The 22574-nt window shown below is 34.2% G+C and overlaps 1 protein-coding gene and 1 long non-coding RNA gene across 2 annotated transcripts; one reads left to right on the plus strand and one right to left on the minus strand.

Moving 5' to 3' along the window:
• Nucleotides 1-3807: 3807 nt before the first annotated feature.
• Nucleotides 3808-8049, minus strand: LOC126583451 (protein CURVATURE THYLAKOID 1C, chloroplastic). Its single transcript, XM_050247803.1, has 6 exons — nt 7751-8049; nt 6081-6169; nt 5581-5667; nt 4273-4335; nt 4153-4190; nt 3808-3990 (listed from the first exon to the last, which is right to left on the minus strand). The coding sequence occupies exons 1-6, from the start codon at nt 7857-7859 to the stop codon at nt 3936-3938; spliced, it is 441 nt and encodes a 146-aa protein (XP_050103760.1). The 5' UTR covers nt 7860-8049; the 3' UTR covers nt 3808-3935.
• Nucleotides 8050-9286: 1237 nt separating this feature from the next.
• On the plus strand, nt 9287-13497 carry LOC126634166 (uncharacterized). Its single transcript, XR_007627230.1, has 2 exons — nt 9287-9561; nt 9666-13497. It is a non-coding gene; the product is annotated as an uncharacterized LOC126634166 (long non-coding RNA).
• Nucleotides 13498-22574: the final 9077 nt, after the last annotated feature.

Raw genomic sequence — 22574 nt, forward strand, 5'->3', positions numbered from 1 at the left:
ATAAAACTACCCAAAAATCCGTCCACAAAGCAATCTGCCGCAAGCAAGCAAAGGAGAATTCTTGGATGCACTTGCTACCCAAGTTGGAGCATTTTAGGTGTTTTCTTTCCTTTGATTTTAATGTCTAATTTTATGTATCTTTGCTTTGTGAGTATGAGGAACTAAATCCCTCTTAGTTAGGGGTGATTCGAAACCATGTTCATACTTGCAATATGATTTGATTACATCCAGTTGTGATTCATAAGTTGTGAATTCAATTTACTTATCCGATCGTATAAGAAATGATTTGTGTATGTTGGTTGAGAGTGCACGCTTAATTTTCATGCATGAATTTAACGCTAGAATATAAGGGAGTTTCACCTAATCGTTATGAACTTATATTCACAAGTAGTGAAGGTTGCTAGTCACAATCACGTTAAGTAAATTCTTGGCATAAGTTTCATGCAAATCATAGTAACGAGTGCCTCGTCAATGCTTATGTTTTTCATAGAACTTAATGATTCTTGCTTGTATCTCTATTATGCAATTCATGTAGGGAACTTGTAGGGAATGTTTTGGGTTGTCGTATGCAATCATCCAACCCAATAACTTGTGGAAAAACTGAGGGTTAATTAGTGCAATTCATGTTAATTTGGGGCGTTGAGTATTCATAGCTTATTGAAAAGCAACTGGAAATCGTTTTGTATGCAAGTGTGACATGTGTGGAGAAGAACCTCCTAGCTAGCCTTCCATCCATAAGTTTCATTCAAATTCATTTTACAATCTGTTTTGATTCACTTAAATTTGTCTAAGAATTTGTTTACTTTGTTTTTGTCTTAATTTAATTATTTTCGTCCAAAATCAACCCCATCTTATTTCTTTGAGTCATATTAATTAGAACTTGTCTTAGATTATGTTTTTAAGTGTTTTAGTTCATTAGAAAACCAAAATTCGTCCAAGTTTGTGTTAGAGTCCCAAAACTGCCCAGATTGTGTGTTTAAGGTAGTTTTGAGTGTTTAGGGGCTGTTTTGAGTCTTTTGGTTTGTTTTAGTTTTTTAAAGTATAGTTTTGCATTCTTTGAGTCTAGTTAGTGTTTTAAACTTTGTTTTTACGTTTTCAAGTCAGTTTCCAAGTGATTTAGAAATCCCTCCTAATCCCCGGCCTAGAACGATCCCTACGTACATACTTTACTACAATTGATAAAAAGAGAGTTTAATTTGTGTGCTTATAGATTTCGCATCAATGCCCAATATATATATATATATATATATATATATATCTATATATATATATATATATATATATATATATATTAAAGGAAGAAAATCCTCACAGAAGTCAACCCTAATCAAACCTGCAAATTGGGAAAAGATGAGGAATGAAGAGCGTAATTTGCCATCCAAATTAGGAATGAAGATGTGATTTCGCCTTTCGTCTGAAATCAAGAACGGAGAGAGAAGATCGCACAGAGACAAATCAGGAAAATTTGGAGAAAAGATGGCAAGTCGTGATGGAGAAAAAATAGCAAATCATGATCAAGAAGCAACTAAATCACCATAAGCACAGCCACTCACGTGGCATGGAAACAGAAGAAAAATGGTATTCGTTATTATTTTTCATGCATATGTCAATATTGTAATTTTGTGGAGTTTCAAACTGATATAGTGCTAGAGGCACCGACAACAGATAAAAAAAAAAACCTAATAAAAATGGCTTGAAAACTTTGAGTTTTAACGATAATGACAAAATAAATAGTAAAGTGAATAGTATCAGGATTGACTTTTTAATGTAAAAATGTGTTTTTTCGTTAAAGTGAACAGTACCGGGAGCTTTTCGTTAAAGTTCCCATAAAAAAAAAAAGGGAAAGCAAACATTTAAAAAACAGAGATGATAAAATAATATAAAATAAAAAAAGAAAGAAAAAAGGTGATTGTGCCATGTGTGTATATAAAAAAAAAAGGAAAAATGTGATGGTGCCATGTGTGTATATATGTTATATACGTTAGATGGCACAAAGCAGCATGGCTCGCTTAATGCTCCGATTAGGCCATCTCCAACCAAACGAGGGCCAAAGAGCTCATTTTAGCCCTATAGTCCTTTAAGAAATTATTATTTTAATGAACAGTGTCAGACTATATTTCTTACCATCTCCAACCGAGGGGCCAAAGGGTCATAGGCTAAACATAGCCCTGTGATAAAAAATCATCTCCAATCAAAAAGGCCAAACATAATTTATTATTTTAATTGAATTAATACGGTTACTAAATAAAACTTCCTCAGTAATTTTTCGAGACAGAATCTCAATAATTTTACATTTTGGATTTCGAGTGTCACATGTCGATATGTGTCCAACTTTGCAGATGTCTTGTCGATATGGAATCTCAATAATTTTATGTCTCGGATTTCGAGTGTCACGTGTCGATATGTGAGTAACTTTGCAAATTTCTTGTCGATAAGGAATCTCAGTAATTTTACGTCACGGATTTTCAAGTGCCATGTGTCAGTATGTGAGTAGCTCTCCTGATTTCTTGTCGATATGTAATCTTAATAATTTTTCATATAGGATTTCGAGTGCCACGTGTCGAGATGTAATTGGTTGTGGGATTTTAGGTAGGATTTTTATCTGCGTGACACTTCTTATCTTCAGCTTCCAATGTCCATAAATAGGGTAGATATTGGGCTATAATTCACTAACCTTCAACTTTGCCCTTTCCAACATCTCTTTCAACTCAATCTCTTTCAATTCAAGTTTGCAACGAATTCCAACTTTAGATCCTATTCGAATTCCAACGAGGGGTCCTCATCCAATTCTAAATTGGAAGAAAAATAGGAGCAGATGAGACGAGAAGATAAGGAGTACGATGAGGAAGATGAAGCATGTGCAAGACATCATATATAGCATATATGGCTAGGGTCATGGCGTGTGAGTCAACTGAGGAACAACCTCAATGGGGTGGCTCTGTTGCTGGTTGCTCTTACAAACCACGAAACAGAAAGATGGTGCATGACAATCTATTGAACAACTACTTCAACCCCAACTCGGTGTACACATAAAAGGATTTTAGACGTCGCTTCCGGATGAGGCGTCATGTCTTCGAGCGTTTACTTCATGATGTCCAACATGTCAATCCATACTTTCGACAAAAGTTGGACAGAGCAGGCCGCCATGGTTTCTCACCTCATAAGAAGTTTGCTAGGTCATGGTTTCATGGAGAACTTAACGACTAGACTAATAGAATTATGATTTTGGGAGCTAATCTCACTTTCATACCTAAAGTTACGTTTTTCATGTAGATTCATACTTCCGTTTTGTTAATCTTTCAATTAAATCCTCAGTTAAACGATGTGGCATGCCCCAAATTTATTTTTCTTATTACTAAAAAACATAAATATTAAAAAGTTAAAAAAATAAAATAATAATAAAAAAATAAAAAATAAACACATTCTCTCAACCACTTGCTTACCACCCGTGCAACCTCCTGCACATCATCCCCATCACCACACAACCGTACTCTCCCCCACTCCACACCGGCCCGACCCACTGCAAATCTACACCAACGCAGCCCCCTCTATCTTTATCCCGGAGGGTACTCCTCTCACCCGCGTCCATATGTGCATTGAACATATGATGCGCCCACTCCCGAGAAGAAATAGACGAACACTAGGTTTCTTTTCTTGTGAAAGAAGTAAATGTTGATGATGGTAATCAAACGGTTAAATGTTGATGATAATATTTTTCCACTCCTTTTTTATCAGATGCTTTCTTTCCCTCTTAAATATGGTATTTTAATAATAGGATTGGAAAAAATGATTTCTCAAAGACCTTGATTGAAGACCAACTTGAGGTTCTTGATTGACTCGGAATAATGAGTTTGATTGCTACTGTAATACATATTAAGTTCCTGCCAATCCCTCCCCCAAACTAAAAACATTCTCAGGACAGCTGCAGTTCCAATTCACTGCCCCAAGATATTGGATATTGATTTGTTCACGATTTGGAAAAACTCTTCCCTGTAAACACAAAAACAAGAAACACAATTACTCTACTGAAACAACATGTTCTTGCATTCAAACTTAAGTTGCAAGAAGAAATCCGTCCCAAAAGCCATGCTCCAGGTAATCTTCATTATTTTCAGAGCAAAACAAAATTCCAGTCATCAGGTTTTCTCTTACCGGTCAGGCTTGAATAGGAGATATCGATATATAAACCACTGAAACAAGAACATGAACAAGTTAATATACATTTGAGCTCCCATAGCAACCAACTACAACATACATGTATCACGTACTTACCGAAGAGAAAAGTATTCCGACAAATTCCAGCACACTTGGGATAAGCGGCAACTTGTCAATGGCCTGTTCACATAAATGGGGAATCAAGGACAAGGAGAGGGGTATTAAACCGTCAGAACTCCTACTAAGCTGAAAGTAAGTTCACTGATGAAAATAGTGTATATGTGTGGCAATTGGCAAAGTTAAAAACTCTACGAATAATACTTAAGGTTTAGACAATTGCAATTGCTCAAAATTGCTATGATGATTGTTGTCCTAAAAATCTATCACACATTGGAGAAGTAACACTAGAAACTTTGAATTTGATTTCTCAAGTACACCATCCCAAAAGCATCTGAAAATGGTCTAGTAAATCATTCCATACCCTTTAGTGAGAAGAGATGAATTTAAACCTCACGAAGTTTGAATCTGTATGTCACGGTTCATAATGTATACCATACACTCTTTACCAAATTACTTAAGAACAAAATTGATCAATAATGTACTTGTTTTAAGAAGCAGAATGGACACATCTTAAAGTTTGATCAAACTATATACTTTGTAAGATTAACTCCTAAATCCTTATCATAATATTAACAATCAAATTCAAGATCTCAATCAGAATAAAAGATGAGGACCTACCACCTTGTTTTAAAAGAAGGGTACGGAATCCTACTTTTAGGTTATGTTTGGGTGAGGAACTTCGAAGTGCAAAGGAATTGAGGTCAAGTTATCAAGGAATGGATCACAAAATGTATGATAAGAGGGATTAGAAATGCCCTTCATGAGCTTTGCAAAGCCATCCAATACAGGAAGATAAATGTAATCACAATCACCTCTAACAAGTAACATGAAAATCTAGCAAGATTAGAAGAGATTTCAAACTCGTCATGTAACATACACAATATATACTGTCTAAATGGGATAGCTTTCTCCATTGCGAAGTACAAGATCATCATATATAAAAACAAAGAAAGAAACAACTAAATTATGATCATAAAAAATGCATAACCTAAAATCACTAAAATTAAGAAAATATTGGGTGAAATAAATGGCAGTGGTAAACTTTTGGATAATGACTCCAATTGCTCTCCATCTGGCCTCAAAGGCTGATAAAACTTTTGTGATATTCTATTTTCTACTCTGGAAATAAAAAAAATTAAGAAGTTTTAAGCTTTGACAGTGTAACTTGGTTCCTATATATGAATGCCACAGAAAGTGCCAGATGTTGATAGTTGGTATTAGTACATACAAGCTCGTATCAACTATTGCAACAACACTTTTCATTCCTTTCAAGAACTGAAAAGAACAGAGAGATAAGAAAATTACTGTAATCAAATTCGTTGATGTCCATAAACCTACTACAGCTGCAAACCCCAAAGCAACAAGAGCTGGCCGATCTTCAGAATTATCCCACTGTTTCAAATCAAAGCGAGAGGAAGAAAATAGTAAGCCTGATTTAAAAAAAAAATATCAAAATTAACTTGTCAATCTATCGAATGAAGAAGAAAGAAAATATTGCATGCATTTCTTCATTCCATAGAATGAAGAATTCTTGGCTAAAAAACAAAATCATGTGTTATCTATATCACAGCCCATTCTCATAGCTAAGAAAAATGCACGCTTTTTCAAAATTTACTGAAGGGGGAATTCATAAACTTTGCACACAATTGAAAACCATTAGAGGAATCAAAAGAAGAAAGGAAATATTGCCTGCAGATTCAAGCGATCCAAAGCATAACGTGAAACCCTGTATAGTTCTTTATGTACTGAGCACAAATCATAAATATAAAAATTTGATCATGAAAGCGCAGAGGGAAAGAGCTTACCACATTCTGAACAGATTTCACAATAGATGTTGAAGACTCGGAGCTTTCCCCAGTAGCCTTCACCACAACAGCAACACGATTCTGTCTCTCTGAAAAGTCAGAAAATTACGCACCTAAGTTAGAGAGAATAGTGCAACCAAGGCATGGAAATGTGCATGTCAAATTGCATTTCATATGACACTTCAAACACATAACCATCAACCTCTAAAATCTTTGATTACTTAGAGAACGTTTGATAACCATTTCTTGTTTTAGTTCTCAATTTTTGTTAAAGTAGATGAAGGGATGAATGAATCAAGAATGGCAATGGAGTGTAGTAGGAAGGATGTGAAAGAAATGCACATGGATGTGGACGGTTTTGTTCTTCTAAATTTTGGTTTCTTACACATCCTTCCTACCACCCTTCCTTTATCCTTATTCATCCATCCTTTCTTAGTATTTCCTCTTTATTTACAACCAAAGAGAGGAAAATAAAACAAACAAAAAAAGCGAAATGATTATCAAGTGGGGCCTTACGCCTTTGAGTTTCACGTCTATGTTAGCAACGTTCAAATATTTTCACTAAAGTGTCCCACATATTAGTCATTAATATTTAGTTACTGATATTGGTAATTACTAAAGATATGAATTAGTCAAACAACCCACTCCAAGCATGACTCTAGTTGATTACATTTCACTAAGCATGACTCTAGTTGACAGATAAGAAGAGATATTTTTACTCAGTGAATCCCTTGATGGTAGGGATTAGTGGAGTCAGTTTGTTTCCACGTGAGATTAAGGGGTCCCTAGCCTAGCCTATATAAAGCCTTGCATTCCATCTGAGAAAGGCACTCAAGTGGCTATAGGCTAGAATATCACTTAAACTAGAGATACAGGAGCTTTCGATTTCACTGTGCCGCTGGAAACCTGCTGTTGGACGATCATGGCTGGAGGTTAGTACGAATTCTATTTTGCCTATTGCTGCGCTGAATGTGATCATAAAGATAATTAACAGTCTAAACACATGGATGTGGAAGGTTTTGTTTTCTGATGTTGCATTTAGCTTTATCTTATCCGAGTTTCCAATCCTTTTAAAGTTGAGGTTCCACCATAAAACCAATTGGCTATATGGTGAGTAGCCCAACTACTTATAAGCACATGCAATGTCCCTCCTCTCATCAATGTGGTTCAAGCCTAACACATGGACAACACAACAGGATGACGTTGAGGGCGTGTGGTTGTTGGATTTCACACATGGGACAACATGCTCTGATACCATGAAAAAAGTTAAAGGTTCTACCATAAAACCAATTGGCGAGTAGTCCAACTACTTATACGCACATGCCCGGTCCCTCCTCCCATCAATATGGGATTCATTCTCAACAAAATCATGTAGTCAAATACATACCCTAATTCAAAAGATTCGTCATGTTAAAGCTCAATCCAATTGAAAACGATTATTAAAATAAAACACCACTTTTGACCAAATTGCCAAATTCTCTCAACTAAAGTAGCTGAATTTCAGTTTTATCCTTCACTCAAAACAACCGAACCAAACACTGAACGAATAAATTCATTATGCTTAGTCAAATTAAACATACTCTGTTTAATTGCAATTCCAATTGGAGAGAAATAAAGAAAGAACAAAAAACCCAAATAGCAGCCTTAGCATTTAGGACCGTGAGGCTCACCTGAAACGGAAGAAACGGGGAGTTTTGGAAGAGCTCTGAAAAGGGTCGTGTTTGTATTTCTGCCATGGGCCAACAGTGGTGGAGGCAAGCTTGCAATGATGGAAGCCATGCTATGCTACCTCAACGAACAACCTTTAACAAAATTGTGTCAGAATTTTAGAAAGTAAACAAATAGAGTTTTTGAGAAACGGGTTCGACTTTTGAAGTCCGAAGTGTATCAGAAGATTAACAACACACTGAAATAAGAGACCAAAAGAGATTGTTGTGAAGGAGAAAGATAGTGCTCTGGGCACCACTCAATTTTTCGTTTTATTTTCGCTTTTTAAAGTTCAAAACTCTTATAATAAAAAATAGTAAATGAAGCTGTGGTCCTCTTTGGATTCCGAGCTAAGTAAGTACTCATTCTTGAACTTGTTTCAGCTACTTTGTTAGAATTTTATTTTCCAAAATATATTATTTAAAGAGACAAAAAATGACTGAAAATTCTAACAAAGTTAGTTAAAATGACCATTGTTCTACATTGAAACAAGTTTAAGGACCAATCGTTTACTATTACTCTAATTTTCTCTTATCAAAACGGTCAAACACCTTTTTAAAAGAAAAATAAGTACTTTAAAAGGTTATCACTTAGTACTATAGTTTGGTGGTATTCTAAGAAGTCTTAAGTTCGATTATCGTCAAATACGAATTTGAATCACATTATTGCTAGCTCGTTGTAAAACTTAGCCACCCTCCGCCTCCCTTAGTGTAGATAATATCATTTGTTAAAAAAAATTATTTTAAAATGTTGAAATAAAAACATATTGGAAACATTATAGAAGTCGATAGTTTAATGTTAGAGATAATGTTTAATTTCAATCAAAAAAGCGATAATGTTTAATCAACATAATTTCATCCGGTTATTGTTATTAATTTCAAAGTAATTTAATGATCTAACTCACAAGATGACATTATATAAGCTTCGATGGTACAACATTTGCCTATGTTACTCTAATATAGTTATAATTATTTTTTTTAACCAGTTTTGTAATTGTTAGGTTTACTAAAAAATAAAATTAAAAAAAAAATCTCAACATTTTAGGAGAGTGGGAAGCAAACGAGGGTCTAAGGCCCATGGTCATATGGAGACCCAAAATATTGGACTGAAGCCCAAAGCATTTGTTCAGGACGGTAAAGTTCCGGCCACACTACCATCTGTTGAAATCTCACATCTATTTCTGAAAAAAAAAAAAAAAAAGTAAATATCGTAATTCTACATCAACTAATATCGTAATCCCACATCAATTAATATCGATATTTTTTGTGATAACACTCTACATCTAACGAAAAGTGAATCTAGTAAATATCAAGTTGAAGATAATATCGATATTATTAAAAATGCGCATGTAGCTCGTTTCTCTCGTAATTCTATATAATATCATAACTAGAGAGCAAACTCATGTTAAATAACGTAAGCTCACTCCAAAATCCCACACCTAACATTTAAATATTGTAACTCCACTTCAAAATCCTACTCCTAACTGACAAATACTAAATTAAGAACAGTATCGGTGGGCCGTCTCTGTCGTAATTCTACACCATCCTCCCCTGTTCTACTAACGGATATGTAGAAAGAAAAACCCTAATCTCTCAACAATTTCAAAAACCTTCCATCACCGAAAGCTTAGATCAGTTAATATTAGTTAAGATAGTTGGAGTTCGAAGTTTTGATTTTGCATTTCCTGCATTTTCTCGGTAACCAAACAGACCCACTTCACAATGTTGTCTGTTTTCCGACGCGATGTGTAAAATCTGGCTTCTCACGTAAAGAGGTAGGCATTATCTTGAACTACTTTGTTCGATTCATCAAAGGAGGATAAATGTTACTTTATAATTGATTATAATCTTAATTTTTGTGGACAATGTCTCCTGCTAGGTAACTGTTCTTCCAAGAGGATTGGTACTATCTTTTCTGGTGGAAGGAAATCGGCAAGAATGTCGAATTCGAGGTCAACAACTGCAGGTAAGTCGTTCTTGTATTTCTACTGATACATTTTTTTGGGAACAAATGAAGCTTCAAAGCATTAGATGCATGAAACATTTAACTGTGTTCGAATGAGCTCCTAAGTTACCTAAAACACAGAATAGGGGCGTGATATGCGTGTATATTCGATAGCAGGAAACAAGGAGAGTAGAATCAGATAGACTTTCGATAGACTGTTTACTTGGAAGATTAGAAGTGATCCGATTAAATTAGGCCAAATGTTTACATAATTTTGTTAATAATTTAGGGTTCTTTCTCAAACATCGTTATCTACAATACATGGTTTATATTAGCTCCCCGTTATCATTTCAAAACAACCAACAAGTGTAACATGGAATAGTTTGTTAGGATATATCTTCCGTAGTAGAAAAGCTCCACTCTATGCTGCAGAGAAAATCTAATGGTATTGTAAAGGAGATCTTAAAGTGTCACGCATACGTTCTCAAGAAGCAAATCGCCCTGTTCTGTTGTAATTGCGATGTAATTGCGATGTTGATGTCCTATGGCTGTTGGAATAAAGCATTTCTTTCTAAATAAATATAATACATCTTTTGAATTTGAAGAACTTAACTTCCATGCAATCGTGTATTAAACTTTATTCTTCTGCAAGTAGGATGGCAGTGTCAAAACTACTTACTCTATTGGTTATTGTATATACATTTCTCTCTTCTACTTGCTGAATTTGATTCTTCCTTTGATAGACGCAGGCATAATAAGTTTGGCATTTTTAAACGTCTGTGTATTGATCTCTTCGCTGCTCTGTTTAAGTAGCTATCCTGATAAAAGCTGAGTTCCGAAATATCAGAGATTGGCTCCGAAGCTTTTCTGGAATTAGTATTAATTTTAAGGAATACTGGTAGATAGAATTTTGAAGGTTATAAAACATGTATAAAGCACATCACTGCATGTTTCATGCCGTACCACTGGTAGATAGAGCTGTAAGGCTTATGTAAAAACATGGGTTCATGTGGCAGCACCAGTTAGTGCATAGAGTGGGCATTCAACTGAAATCTGGTTCTATAAGTTGGTCCCATTGTAAATGGTGGGGCAACACATCATCAGTTACCTAAGGGTATGTTTGGGTGAGGGACTTCCAAATCTCTAGGGACTTAGGCCAAGTGAGGAATGTTTGGGTGAGGAACTTCTAAATTCCAAGGGTTTAGGCAAAGTGATGAAGAAATGGATCACAAAAAGTTAGATAAGAGGGATTAGAAATTCTCCACAGGAGAATTGCAAAAGCATGTGAGAGGGATTTGTAAATGATTGGTTGGAATTTAGAATGGATTTGCAATTCTCATGTGGAGAATTTCTAATCCCTCCTATCTAAATTTTTGTGATGCATTTCTTCATCACTTTGCGTAAATCCCTTGGAATTTGCAAGTCCCTCACCAAAACAGTAAAACATTAGATAGATTAGATAGGAGGATTATAAATGCACTACATGATTATCAAAAGGGTATGCAAGAGGGATTTGTAAATGACTAATTCCAAGTAGTCATATGCAAATTCCTCCCACATGCCTTTGTAATGTACATGTGGTGCATTTCTAACCCCTCCATCTAACATTTTGTGATCCATTCCTTACTAACTTGGCCTCAATCCAAACATGGCCTAAAGTGATACTCCAGTTAAAGGTCTTTTCTTTTTAGATAGATGCTTTGCCATGCTAATTTGAGGTACTACTGGACATTATAGGAGTTGGTTGGCTAGAGGCCTTTATCTTTTTTCAGTAGACAGCTTGTGACTGTCCTTGTATATCTACTTATATCATATGAATAAAATCCTTATTTTTCTCACCTTAAAAGAAAAAGATAAACCATGTTTCAAGGTTTACGGGGGTTTTAAGTGAGTTAAGTGTTGATTTTGAGACATTACAACTTACAAGTTCTAAGCTTTTTCTTATACATTTTGATTCTAGGTAATCTTTTCTATTGTACGAGGACTTTCATTATCAAACGTATCTTCCTTGGCCGGGGATTTAGAGTTTTCCTTGAATAAATTTGCCATAGGTCTATATTTGCATTGTTCTTCTAGTTTACTCTGAGTTTTTGTTTCTGCAGATTGTTTCTTCATTGCTTTTAATTTTCTTAAAGAACAATGAATTGAATAAAAAATATTGGTGATCATCCAATTTTAGAAAATGTGCATCCCACGTTTAATTGATGACTATAAATGTATTGGCTTCATTTGTTTTCTGTTGGAGATTGTGAAAAATAGGGCATACATTGGATCAACATTTGAGTTAGTTGTAGACTGGTTGTTGATTTCATCCCTTTGTTTTGACTGATATGAACCATCAAACTGTTAGGGGAAAAGGCCAATCTTAAAAAACAATAACCAACCATTCGACAATGATGATTACATTCATTTCAGATCAAATTCTTTGCATCTACTTATAGAGTTGTCTGGATAGTGTGAGGGTTTTGCATAACATTTAGCCTGCTTGAAATGATTAGTCTGACTATATTAGATTATCTTGAGTTTAAGAAGACCTGGCTGATTGATCTCTCCATTTGTTGGTATTCAGTTAACGTATTCTAGTTCGATGAAACTTGAAAACCCATCTCGAATTAGTAAGTCCTTATTTGGACTTTACCTTGACGAGATAGAGAAGGGTTTGCTGAAAGAAAGGCATATTTTTTAGATGGGATTGAATGCTAATACTTTAGAATGGTTGGTTGATGGAGGCTTTGCATAAAATTCGAAACTTTAGTATTAAATGGAGAAAAATGATAACAAATTCAACATTGTTGTTTAAGATTCCAATTTGATTTGATTTTTAAGTTTAGTGATAATGGTTTTACATTGCGGGCAGTGACAACGATTTGCAATTTAGTGTAGCTTATGTAATTTCTGCCAATCATTTTTGCTCACCTAACGTCCTGTTTGTGCATTCATGAGTCTAAAATTATTTGGTAGTTCAATTAATAGGGGACAAATCGTGGTGGTAAGTCTATGTTTTCATTTGAATTGCCTCAATGATATTAATATATGCTTGTGCTTTCATTAATGATTGCATAAATTGTTCAGAGATAGTGCATATTTCAAAAAAATGTCCGTAGCATTTATTTCATTTCTGTATAATCTATTCAGTTTTCTTGGCACTAATTGCTGGTAGCATTTTCACCTGACTTCCAAGACCACTATTCCATCTACTCTTCAATATCTAACTGCCTCTCAAGGTTGGATATGAAGTCGGCTTTATGTGCAGATCTTATAAGCTTGAGGTTAATTGCAATAATTGAGTGGTGGGTGGTCTTTTTTTACGTGTCATGGGCCTGAGTCTGCCGCCTAGTGGATTGCGTGTCGTGTTAGTTTGCTTGGTGATTGGGAATGTATAACTAAATCTCACTAGGAGTTGTGATTGGCAATCCAAAAAGGTCATCTTGCAATCCTCGAAATGCAGTTTCTACCTTATGTTTCTGTAAGAGAGGAGTGCAGGATGAATCTTTGGAGTGCTAATTAATAACATCTCCCTCATTTTATTACTCGTAGGAGATGTTCGTTGATGTTCTAAGCAGGTTCTTTCTGATGAACGAAAGACTTGGGAGCCTAGGAATTGTTAGATTAGACCATAGAATTCCATGTGATAGTGGGAGGTAGGTATTCAGCTGTATTTATTTGAGTTTTACTATATTGTATTAACATTTCCCGCGACGGCTTATATCGGGTTTAAACCAAGTTGTGATTGTTTAATGAAATTGAACCCTGATGTTTTTTAATATGTTTTTAAGTGTGAATACATCGAATGGCTGCTTGGCAGCATGTCTGCAATCTTTCATATATTTATATTTACGCAGACTAATTGAATGATAAAATTATTATATGTTGCAGTTATGAATTTCCATAAAGTGAATCAGATAACGATATTTACACACGAAAGAGAATAATTTATCTATATCGTAATTCTGTATGATTGAGATGTGTATACAAGAAACAAGTACTCAAAGTTGGAAGGAAACAGGAAATACAAATATTGCTCCTCATTTGCATATCTCTCCAGGTTGTTAACTCTCTCTTAGCAAGTTTAATATTCTAACTTTAAAATCTTCTTCTTTAATCCTTCTTTCATTTGTTTTCCCCACCTCAAATTTATCAAAGCTTCAACTCTTTGCCCCTTTTTTTCCTTCTTTCTTTCCAAGTTGGAATGTTTTGCATTAATGTTGTGACACCAAAACTTGGTCCACAAGAAAACTTGGTCCACAAGAAATCTGGAATTACTTGAAAACAAAGGTGGTAATAAAGCAAACCAAACCAAATATGCCACTTTCTTGTGGGGTTTTCTGGTTTCTCATTTTATTTGCTTTCCTTGGTGGATGTAAAAAAGGACAATGCAGAGGGGTTAGGTTTCAGATCCCCTCCTCCCCCCCCCCCCCCTCTCTTCCTTGTATCATCATTGTTTTCATTTCTAAAAGGGTAAGGTTTATGTCTCCCCTTCCTTTTATGTATTTTTTATCCTTTGTTTTTTCTTCTTGTATTACGAAGAATTAGGTTTATGTTCCCTTCTAACTAGGTGTAACTCTTTTTTTTTTTTTCGTTATTAATAAAATTCTTATTATACCGTCAAAAAAAAAGTCAAAAGGAACAATGAAGAGAGAGAAAGTAGAGAGAGAGACCCAAAAGGATCCTCAGGCCAATAAATATTGAGTATTTTAATTAGTTGTTTTTTTTAAAGAATAATGTGATTGCTACAAACTATCTACCGTTCCAAACTACCAAATGTTGGGGGAGGAGGGCAAAGTGGAGAACTTCTGCAAAGGAGGAGGTGATGAAACAACCAAGTGTTTTTATAATTTCATGAGTTGAATTGCAGATGAAATTAATCATAACCCATATGCCACCAAAACTATAATTATTGATGGTGATGGCTGGCTCATGATGCTGCTGGTCTCTTTATTTTATTTTATTATTTATAAATAAAGAATAAACAAAAATTGTCCGGAGCTTTTTTTTTTTTTTTTTAAAAACAAAACGATATTATTTGCATTAAGGAAAATAGATTATGAGTTTAGTCTCACAATAGATTAGCAATAATGTGGTTTCAATTTATCTTTGACGAAAATCAAACATAAAACTTCTTACTTCTTACTTCCAACTGAAGAAGAATATCATTTTCCTGAAGCTCTAAATCGTATGCTCAACTAAAAAATACACAAAAATTGTCCGGACCTTTTTTTTTTTTTTTTCAAAACAAAACGATATTATTTACATTAAGGAAAATAAATTATGAGTTTAGTCTCACAATCGATTAACAATAATGTGGTTTCAATTTATCTTTGACGAAAATCGAACATAAAACTTCTTACTTACAACTGAAGAAGAATATCATTTTTCCTAAAGCTTTGAATCGTATGCACAACCAAAGGTCAAATGTTATAGGTGTGTTAATGGAAGATTTGATGGGAAAGTAACAAAATATTACAAGCTCGCATTGTGAATTTAATCAAATGTTGTGCTGTCTGGTTGCAACAAGGATCAAGATTTCCCCAAAAAAAGAAAAATAAGGAGCCATGGACCAATAGACCATCTACTTCAACCTGCATGCCACCTAATATTCTAAAATATTGAACTTACTCTGATAAACAACTAATTTGTTTATATTGGAACCTTAAGAGGCTAACTACATTTTGCATTTTTCACCTTTATAGTAATCTTTAAAATTGGTCGTGAGGTTTTAATTTTCTTACAATTTATTATTGAGTTTTGAAATCAGTTAGGTATTCGTATATGTTTGATTGTCTAGTTATTCACTGAATTAATAACAAGGAAAGCATTTGTGACTCATTTATAGACTGATTTGGAAGCCCCACTTGCATTATATAGATTTAAGGGAACTTTAACGAAAAGCACCTGATACTGTTCACTTTAACGAAAAACCACATTTTTACACTAAAAAGTCAATCCTGGTACTATTCACTTTACCCTTTATTTTGTCCTTATCATTAAAACTCAAAGTTTTCAAGCCCTTTTCATTAGTTTTCCTTAGATTATTACTAGTGGTTATGAAGTTTCGGTTTCTCTTCAATCAATATTGCATATTCCAATACGACAAGCAATCATACAATTTGATCGTAGTAGTGTAAGTGTGACTTCTGCATAGCCTAGAAACGGGTTTCACATCAACATGACAAGGGATAATACACTTGTTGATGCACAAAATCAGTGAGAACTTTGGTATAACAGAAAGTGTTAAGTTTGTGACCTTCGATAGATTGCTCCGGTCACTAATGTGGATAAGTAAGTAAATGGATAGGGACAGGGAAGCAAACACAAGATGTATGTGGTTCACCCAGATTGGCTACATCCACGGAGTAAAGGAGTTCTCATTAATTGTGAAGGGTTTACACAAGTACATAGGTTCAAGCTCTCATTTAGTGAGTACTAGTGAATGATTTAATACAAATGACATTAGGAATTATTGTGAGAGAATGATCTCTATTTATAGAAGAGAGTTTCTAGTTTCATTCTGACATTGACACGTGTCGTGTTGTGATTGGCTTCTGATGTTGACATGTGTCGCGTTGTGATTGACTTCTAATGTCGACACATGTCGTGCTGTGATTGGCCTTCTGGTTGGAGGGAAACTCTTCTGGGTCCTTGACGGTATAACGTTGACCAGTGCTCAGTAGTTTCGGAATTGGTCAAGTATGGTACAAACAACACTCAAATAGAGGGAAAACATACATTTCAAACTTTAGGATGCAATGTAACAAAATTGAAACTTAGCGAACCATTCAGAAAATCACCTCAAATGTGGAGAGAGGTAAAATTTAGTTAGCTCAATCATAAACTCAAAGTACTACTTGTAAAATTGATACATAAACCAATTATTACTTTACCTTTAAAATTACATGTGCAGATTAACCACTCATTCTTCAAGACAAACTTATATGCAACTAGAGGCCAAAGGTAGTAGTAATCTAAATTTTTCACGTGTTGTCATCTATTATAGTTTACTCACATTATCACATAAAATTGCAATATTGGTTTGAGATATCTTCCCAAACAATAAATTTCTTTGTAACACTAGCCCTTTACCAACAGTAAGATCCAATATTAAACCACAGGGTGTAGGTCCCCAAGGACGAGGTTACCCTGTTGCCTAGCAATTTGGGGTTTCCCTTACTCCCTAGCAAACACCACTTTCCTTCTGTCCTTCAAAAGTTGTTGTGATATAGAGTGGAGGAGAAACCTTTTTTTTCTTAAGGAACTTTAACAAAAACTTCCGGTACTGTTTACTTTGACGAAAAATCACATTTTTATACTAAAAAGTAGATCCTGGTACTATGCACTTTATTATTTATAATGTCCTTATCATTAAAACTCAAAGTTTTCAAACACTTTTCATTAGTTTTTTTTTTTTTTCCTTTTCCTTTTCCTTTGTTTATTTCATTTAAAAAAAAAAACTAAAAGCAACAATAACTTTCAAATAAACCCTTTTCTTTAACCATATTGATATCAATAATAATTAGGTGTCCTATAAGAAAAGAAAAATAATACTTGAGGTGTAAATTTTAATTAGAAAATTAGTATCAAAGACACAGAATTGCGTGCCTGCGATGGTCTTGTCCATTTCCTACCAAGTCCACAATACAATAAGATGATTAGGTATTTGACCCATAGAAAGAAAGTGTGTGGATAAATTATCCATGCAATGCAGTGCAGATGTAGCTGGGCACTGGAGTGTGAGTGTTTATTTGGTAAATTATTAATAAATAATTCGAAAAGCTTGGAGCCAATTTCATTAATTGCATTCACTCCATTCAACCTTTTAAATGCCACAAGGACACAAACAAAAATTAAAATACTAGTAAATCCATAAGTAATAATTGATAAATAAAAAAGGAAAATTAAGGTCACTCACACTCGTATCACGTACTTCCATCAACATGTGCATGTGCTGGTTGTTCGTGACTTATGGCTGTATGTTTTGACCTTCCTTCCTTCCTTTTAAACTATTTGTTTTGTTAGCTCCCTCCCCAGCTTCCTCTCGTCTCTTCTTACTATATGGCTTGGCTAATCCTAAGCCAAAGCTCATTTTATCTCCTCACACAAGCTCTGAGCTCTCATCTAACTAACCTATTAATCACATAATTTGAGAGTCTAACAATTTTTTTTTTGTCAAACGATAGAAAATTTGATTAAATAAAAATGGACATATTTACATCAGAAGCCAAAATGTTAAATAATCACTCCGGCTCAAAATAGCTTAATCTATGAAGGTCACCATTTTAAAACAAAAGAAGCGACGAAATGTGCTATCCTATTACAATCACGAGGAGCAAACAGAAATTCTACCTATATAATATAGTAAAGCATCTATATACTGGTTGTTGAGAATCAATTTCACATTGATGGGAGGAGGGGCTTATAAGTAAGTTTGGTTACTTTCTACATTGATAATTGGTTTTATGGTGGAACCTCAACTTTCTTTATTGATACACTACTTCATAATAACTTATATCTAGTTACAAAATAATTTCATTTTCAATGGGCTCGTCATAGCTTTTCATGGACCTAAGAAATTATCACTCAATGAGTTTAATGGGTGATTCAATTATCCCGTTTATTTTGATATCATCATTAATACCAACACCACCATCTAAACTACTAAGGGCACAATCACCACCTTATTAGTGTGATATCAAAATAAACGGATCGCTCATTAAACTCATTGTGTGATAATTTATGACGTCTAGGCTCCACATTATCCTAATAATTTATCAGTTGTTTAAGTCCCGCGTTAAGAAAAGTTGTCTCCACATTGTAATTGCCATTATGACCTTCAAGATGACTCTTTTACGTATCGTCTTAACCACTACATACATGCCCTAGCTAGACTAGGTCTCTATCTTTTTTCAATGTTTACATCTTGGAAATTGACTTGCTAATGATGCTATTAATGTAGTACTTTGTATCTATACAACTGTAATTATTTATGAATAACCAAGTTTTTTTTCCTTGTTTTTTTTTTTTTTTTTTTTTTGTCAAACGATAGATTTTGTTAAATGTTAGATTAGCCGCCACCAACGGAGTTCGAACCCATGTCATCATGCAAGTGCTCAAAATTATCTCTATTAAGTATAAAAAACCTTCATATAATAATAAAAACTAGTTTGTCTAACAAAAAATTATCTCTTGTATTTTGAAAGATAAAATAGTCGGGTGAAAGAAAATTGTACGTTGAAAGTTTCGCGAATCCGAGATAGGAAAAGGCTTTCATACGTACATCGTACATTGGAATGACGATCCTGGAAATCCTCACATCGTGTCCATTCATTGTACATCGTGCGGTCAGTTTTTGTCAGGTACTGTTTGTGTTTAATTTTAAATTAAAATATTTAAAATAATTTCTGACTGAACGATGTGCGATGAACGGACACGATGTGAGGATCCCTAGAATCCTCACAAAGAGGATCCATAGTGAATCCTCATTCCATACATTGCATAGGTAGAAATGTGAGAATCCCATGTCGGATTGGGAAAAGATAGTTGAGATGTACAATAACATCTAATTTATTAAGGGAATTGTTCTAATATGAATTTAACGTAATTATAATTTATAAGGTAGAGAGGAAAGAATGGTATCAAGAAATGGTATCAAGAAACGTTATTTTAGGTTTGTGAATGTATGAAAGAAAGGAATATTTTATTGAATTGAATCCAAAACAACTCGCTGATGAATAGTGAAGATTATGACCATTAGGTGCTAATTACCGTAATAAATAAGACGGATCATCTTTATGATATTGAGAATCTTGTAAAACAAATATCCAACTGAGTTAAATCTTGAAGAAATAGTATTATTAATGGACATGTCATCCCACTCATTCAAGTTAAACTTTTTTAAAGCGTTGTTGCCGGTTCTGAGTTACATTAGTTGTCCAAAGGTAACGTCGATGACATGATTGCACTCAAGTTTGATTCATTCTGATTCTTATGATTTATTGTAGTTTAGAATATTGACCTGTAAAGTAAAGCTTCTTAATTTCATACTATAACGAGCTCTTTGAAGTCTATAATTTTTTTATAGAATATTGAATTGCAATTTTTCTTGTTTTTGGCACATAATCTACATTCTATTGTTAACTCATTCTACTGCGTTGTTCTTGAGCTGAGCTTCATAACTATGTTTTTTTCAAAGATTTAAACGAAAGAGAGGTTTCACATTTTTATTTAATTTTTAACAAATGATATTATAGGGAGTGGGCTAAACCTCAATTGAACCTAAGATCTCTCACTTATAAGTAAAGAGGAATACCATTAGAGCATAGTACTAAGTGGCAAGAGAGATTTAACATTTAAACACTTAAGATGAGAAAATCATGTGTACGACGAATAGAACATAAGAAACAAGAATACAGGGTACCTTCATTTAAACTATTTAAGAAAATTCTGAATAATTTTATTTCTAACCAATTTAAGGGGTGTGTGTGTGTATAGGAATTACAAGAGTTAATTTATAAGTATTTCACCGATGCGGGATAAGGAAGCTATTTACAACTTAACTAATATATACAATTTACAGCACTCCCTCTCAAGATGGAACATAGATGTCACCCATGCCCAACATGTCGAGCAAGTTGAAAAACACACTACTAGATAAAGCTCTAGTAACCACGTTAGTTGACCTTCAGTACCTACAAATGGAAAGGGGAAATGATTCCAACGTCCAAATTGTCCTTGATAAAGTGTTGACCAATCTCATGCATAATGCAATCATGTTGCACTGGATTATGAGAAATCTAAATAGCTACTTGATGTTCTACAAAATGCAATCACAGTAATCATCCTTGTTTTGTGCTAAACCCTATTCACTAGATTATGAAAAATCTCATGTAATCAGTTAATACGTCGGATTATAGGGATAATTATTAGTATATTAGGAGGTCCTTGCACTCACAGTAATTATCCTTGTTTTGTGCTAAACCCTATTCACTAGCAAAAGGACTTGCGACTGCTTGAGTGGAGAAGACTCTCTTGAAACCCTAGCATCATGTCTTCCTCTTCTACATATATGTTTATTTCATTTTCATGTCAACTTGATTATCGCATTCGTAATCCTAATGTCTTGTTGTTGTAATTTCAGAATATGTCTTACAAACCCCATACATCAGAATGTACCAAATCAAATGGCAAAGCAACTTTAGTATCGCTTATTGGGAAAGTAGAAAGATGACTTGGCTAAGGCCCAAGTTTCACACCTGGACTCAGAATCATGACAATTAAGAAACAAGGAAGAAAGTAGGTGATGAATGATGGATGTCCCAAATGACAATGCCATAACCAAATTCATATTTGTCAGCCACTCTGCAACTTAAAACTTTATGATTACTTGGTTCTAAGACCGTCGCATCCTCTAGATCAATATGTAAAACTCCACAATTATTTTACTATGACCAATAAACTCTTGAGTATAAGTGAGGAGAACAATGTAATGTATCAAGTAGTTTTCCTACCAATAGTAGATTGCACTTAATATTAGGGATAAGTAAAGCAATGATAAACTTAGAGTAAGAGATAGTGCCTTCAACCTTCACAGGACATTGTGCCCAATTACCACCAGTAATATACATATTACGAATATAATCACTTAATTCATCAAACATTTTACGGTGACCAGTAGCACGATTAGTAGCCCCAGTATTAATTATCCACTTCTTTGTTTCAATGAGATGCATAACAACACTATTATTAAATTGATCCATTAAGCCAAAAAAGAGAAATTGACATGGAGCCAAAAAAGAGAAATTGACATGGAGACGAATTGTAGGAATTTTTTTACTAAAAACACCATTCATGGTACTGTAGCAGAATCGCGGTTCACGGCACTGCATGTAGCACACTACAACCAACTGTTTGTTAAAATAAAAAATATAAAAAAAAGATAAAAAAAAAAAAATCTAAACAGCAGTTTGGTACGAACACAACAAATCACAGATCACGACAAAGGTATCACGAGCTGGTAAGATGAACACAAGCAAAACCCTAATTCAAAGAATTAAGGCATGACAACACAAACCTTTATAAACAACTGCGGGCACAACACAAAGGAAAAACTCAGCAGCACGAGATTAGGGCAAAAAGATCATCAAAAGAGAACTGCTCTGATACCAAATTAAGCTGTATTTAAGAAATTTCTGAATAATTATATTATTCTCCAATTGGAGGTATAATTATATATATTTGAATTATATGAGTTACTTCACAAGCTTTTCACCAATATGGGACAAATAACTATTTACAATTTAACTAATATATACAACTTGAAACACGAAACATCTTTTTTGTGTGAATGTGGTTAGACCATCTTACTTGTGAGACAAACAGGTACTAAAATTTATTGTAAAAAATAAGAAGTGAGAGTAACAAACTCCACATAGCATCTATCACTTCCATACTTCCTCTTTTGGGTATTATTATGCTTAAAATGACAAATGATGAGGAGTTATTCAAGAAAAAAGATTTGAGCAAAGCGACCCAAGAAGAGGAGAAATATGAGTCCCAAAACCACAATCATTCAAAATATCGACATTACTTGTTTTATCAATATTGTTTAGAACTAGTGCGGTCCAATCTAAAACCCTTCCATGATTTCATTCCTAATTGCTTTGTTGTGCCATCGAAGAGGAGAGGCGGTGGTTGTTTTGTCATTTTTGCGTCATATATGGAGGGAAAATATAACCACATCCATCCATCTTTATATATATATGTGTGTATGTAAACCCTAATCCGAAGTAACAAATTAATTTAATTAGTAGTGTATGAGCCAGCCGCCAATAAGCTAGCTAGCCATTAACC

The sequence above is a fragment of the Malus sylvestris genome, chromosome 9 (genome assembly GCF_916048215.2).
Source record: "Malus sylvestris chromosome 9, drMalSylv7.2, whole genome shotgun sequence".
Classification (NCBI taxonomy): domain Eukaryota; kingdom Viridiplantae; phylum Streptophyta; class Magnoliopsida; order Rosales; family Rosaceae; genus Malus; species Malus sylvestris.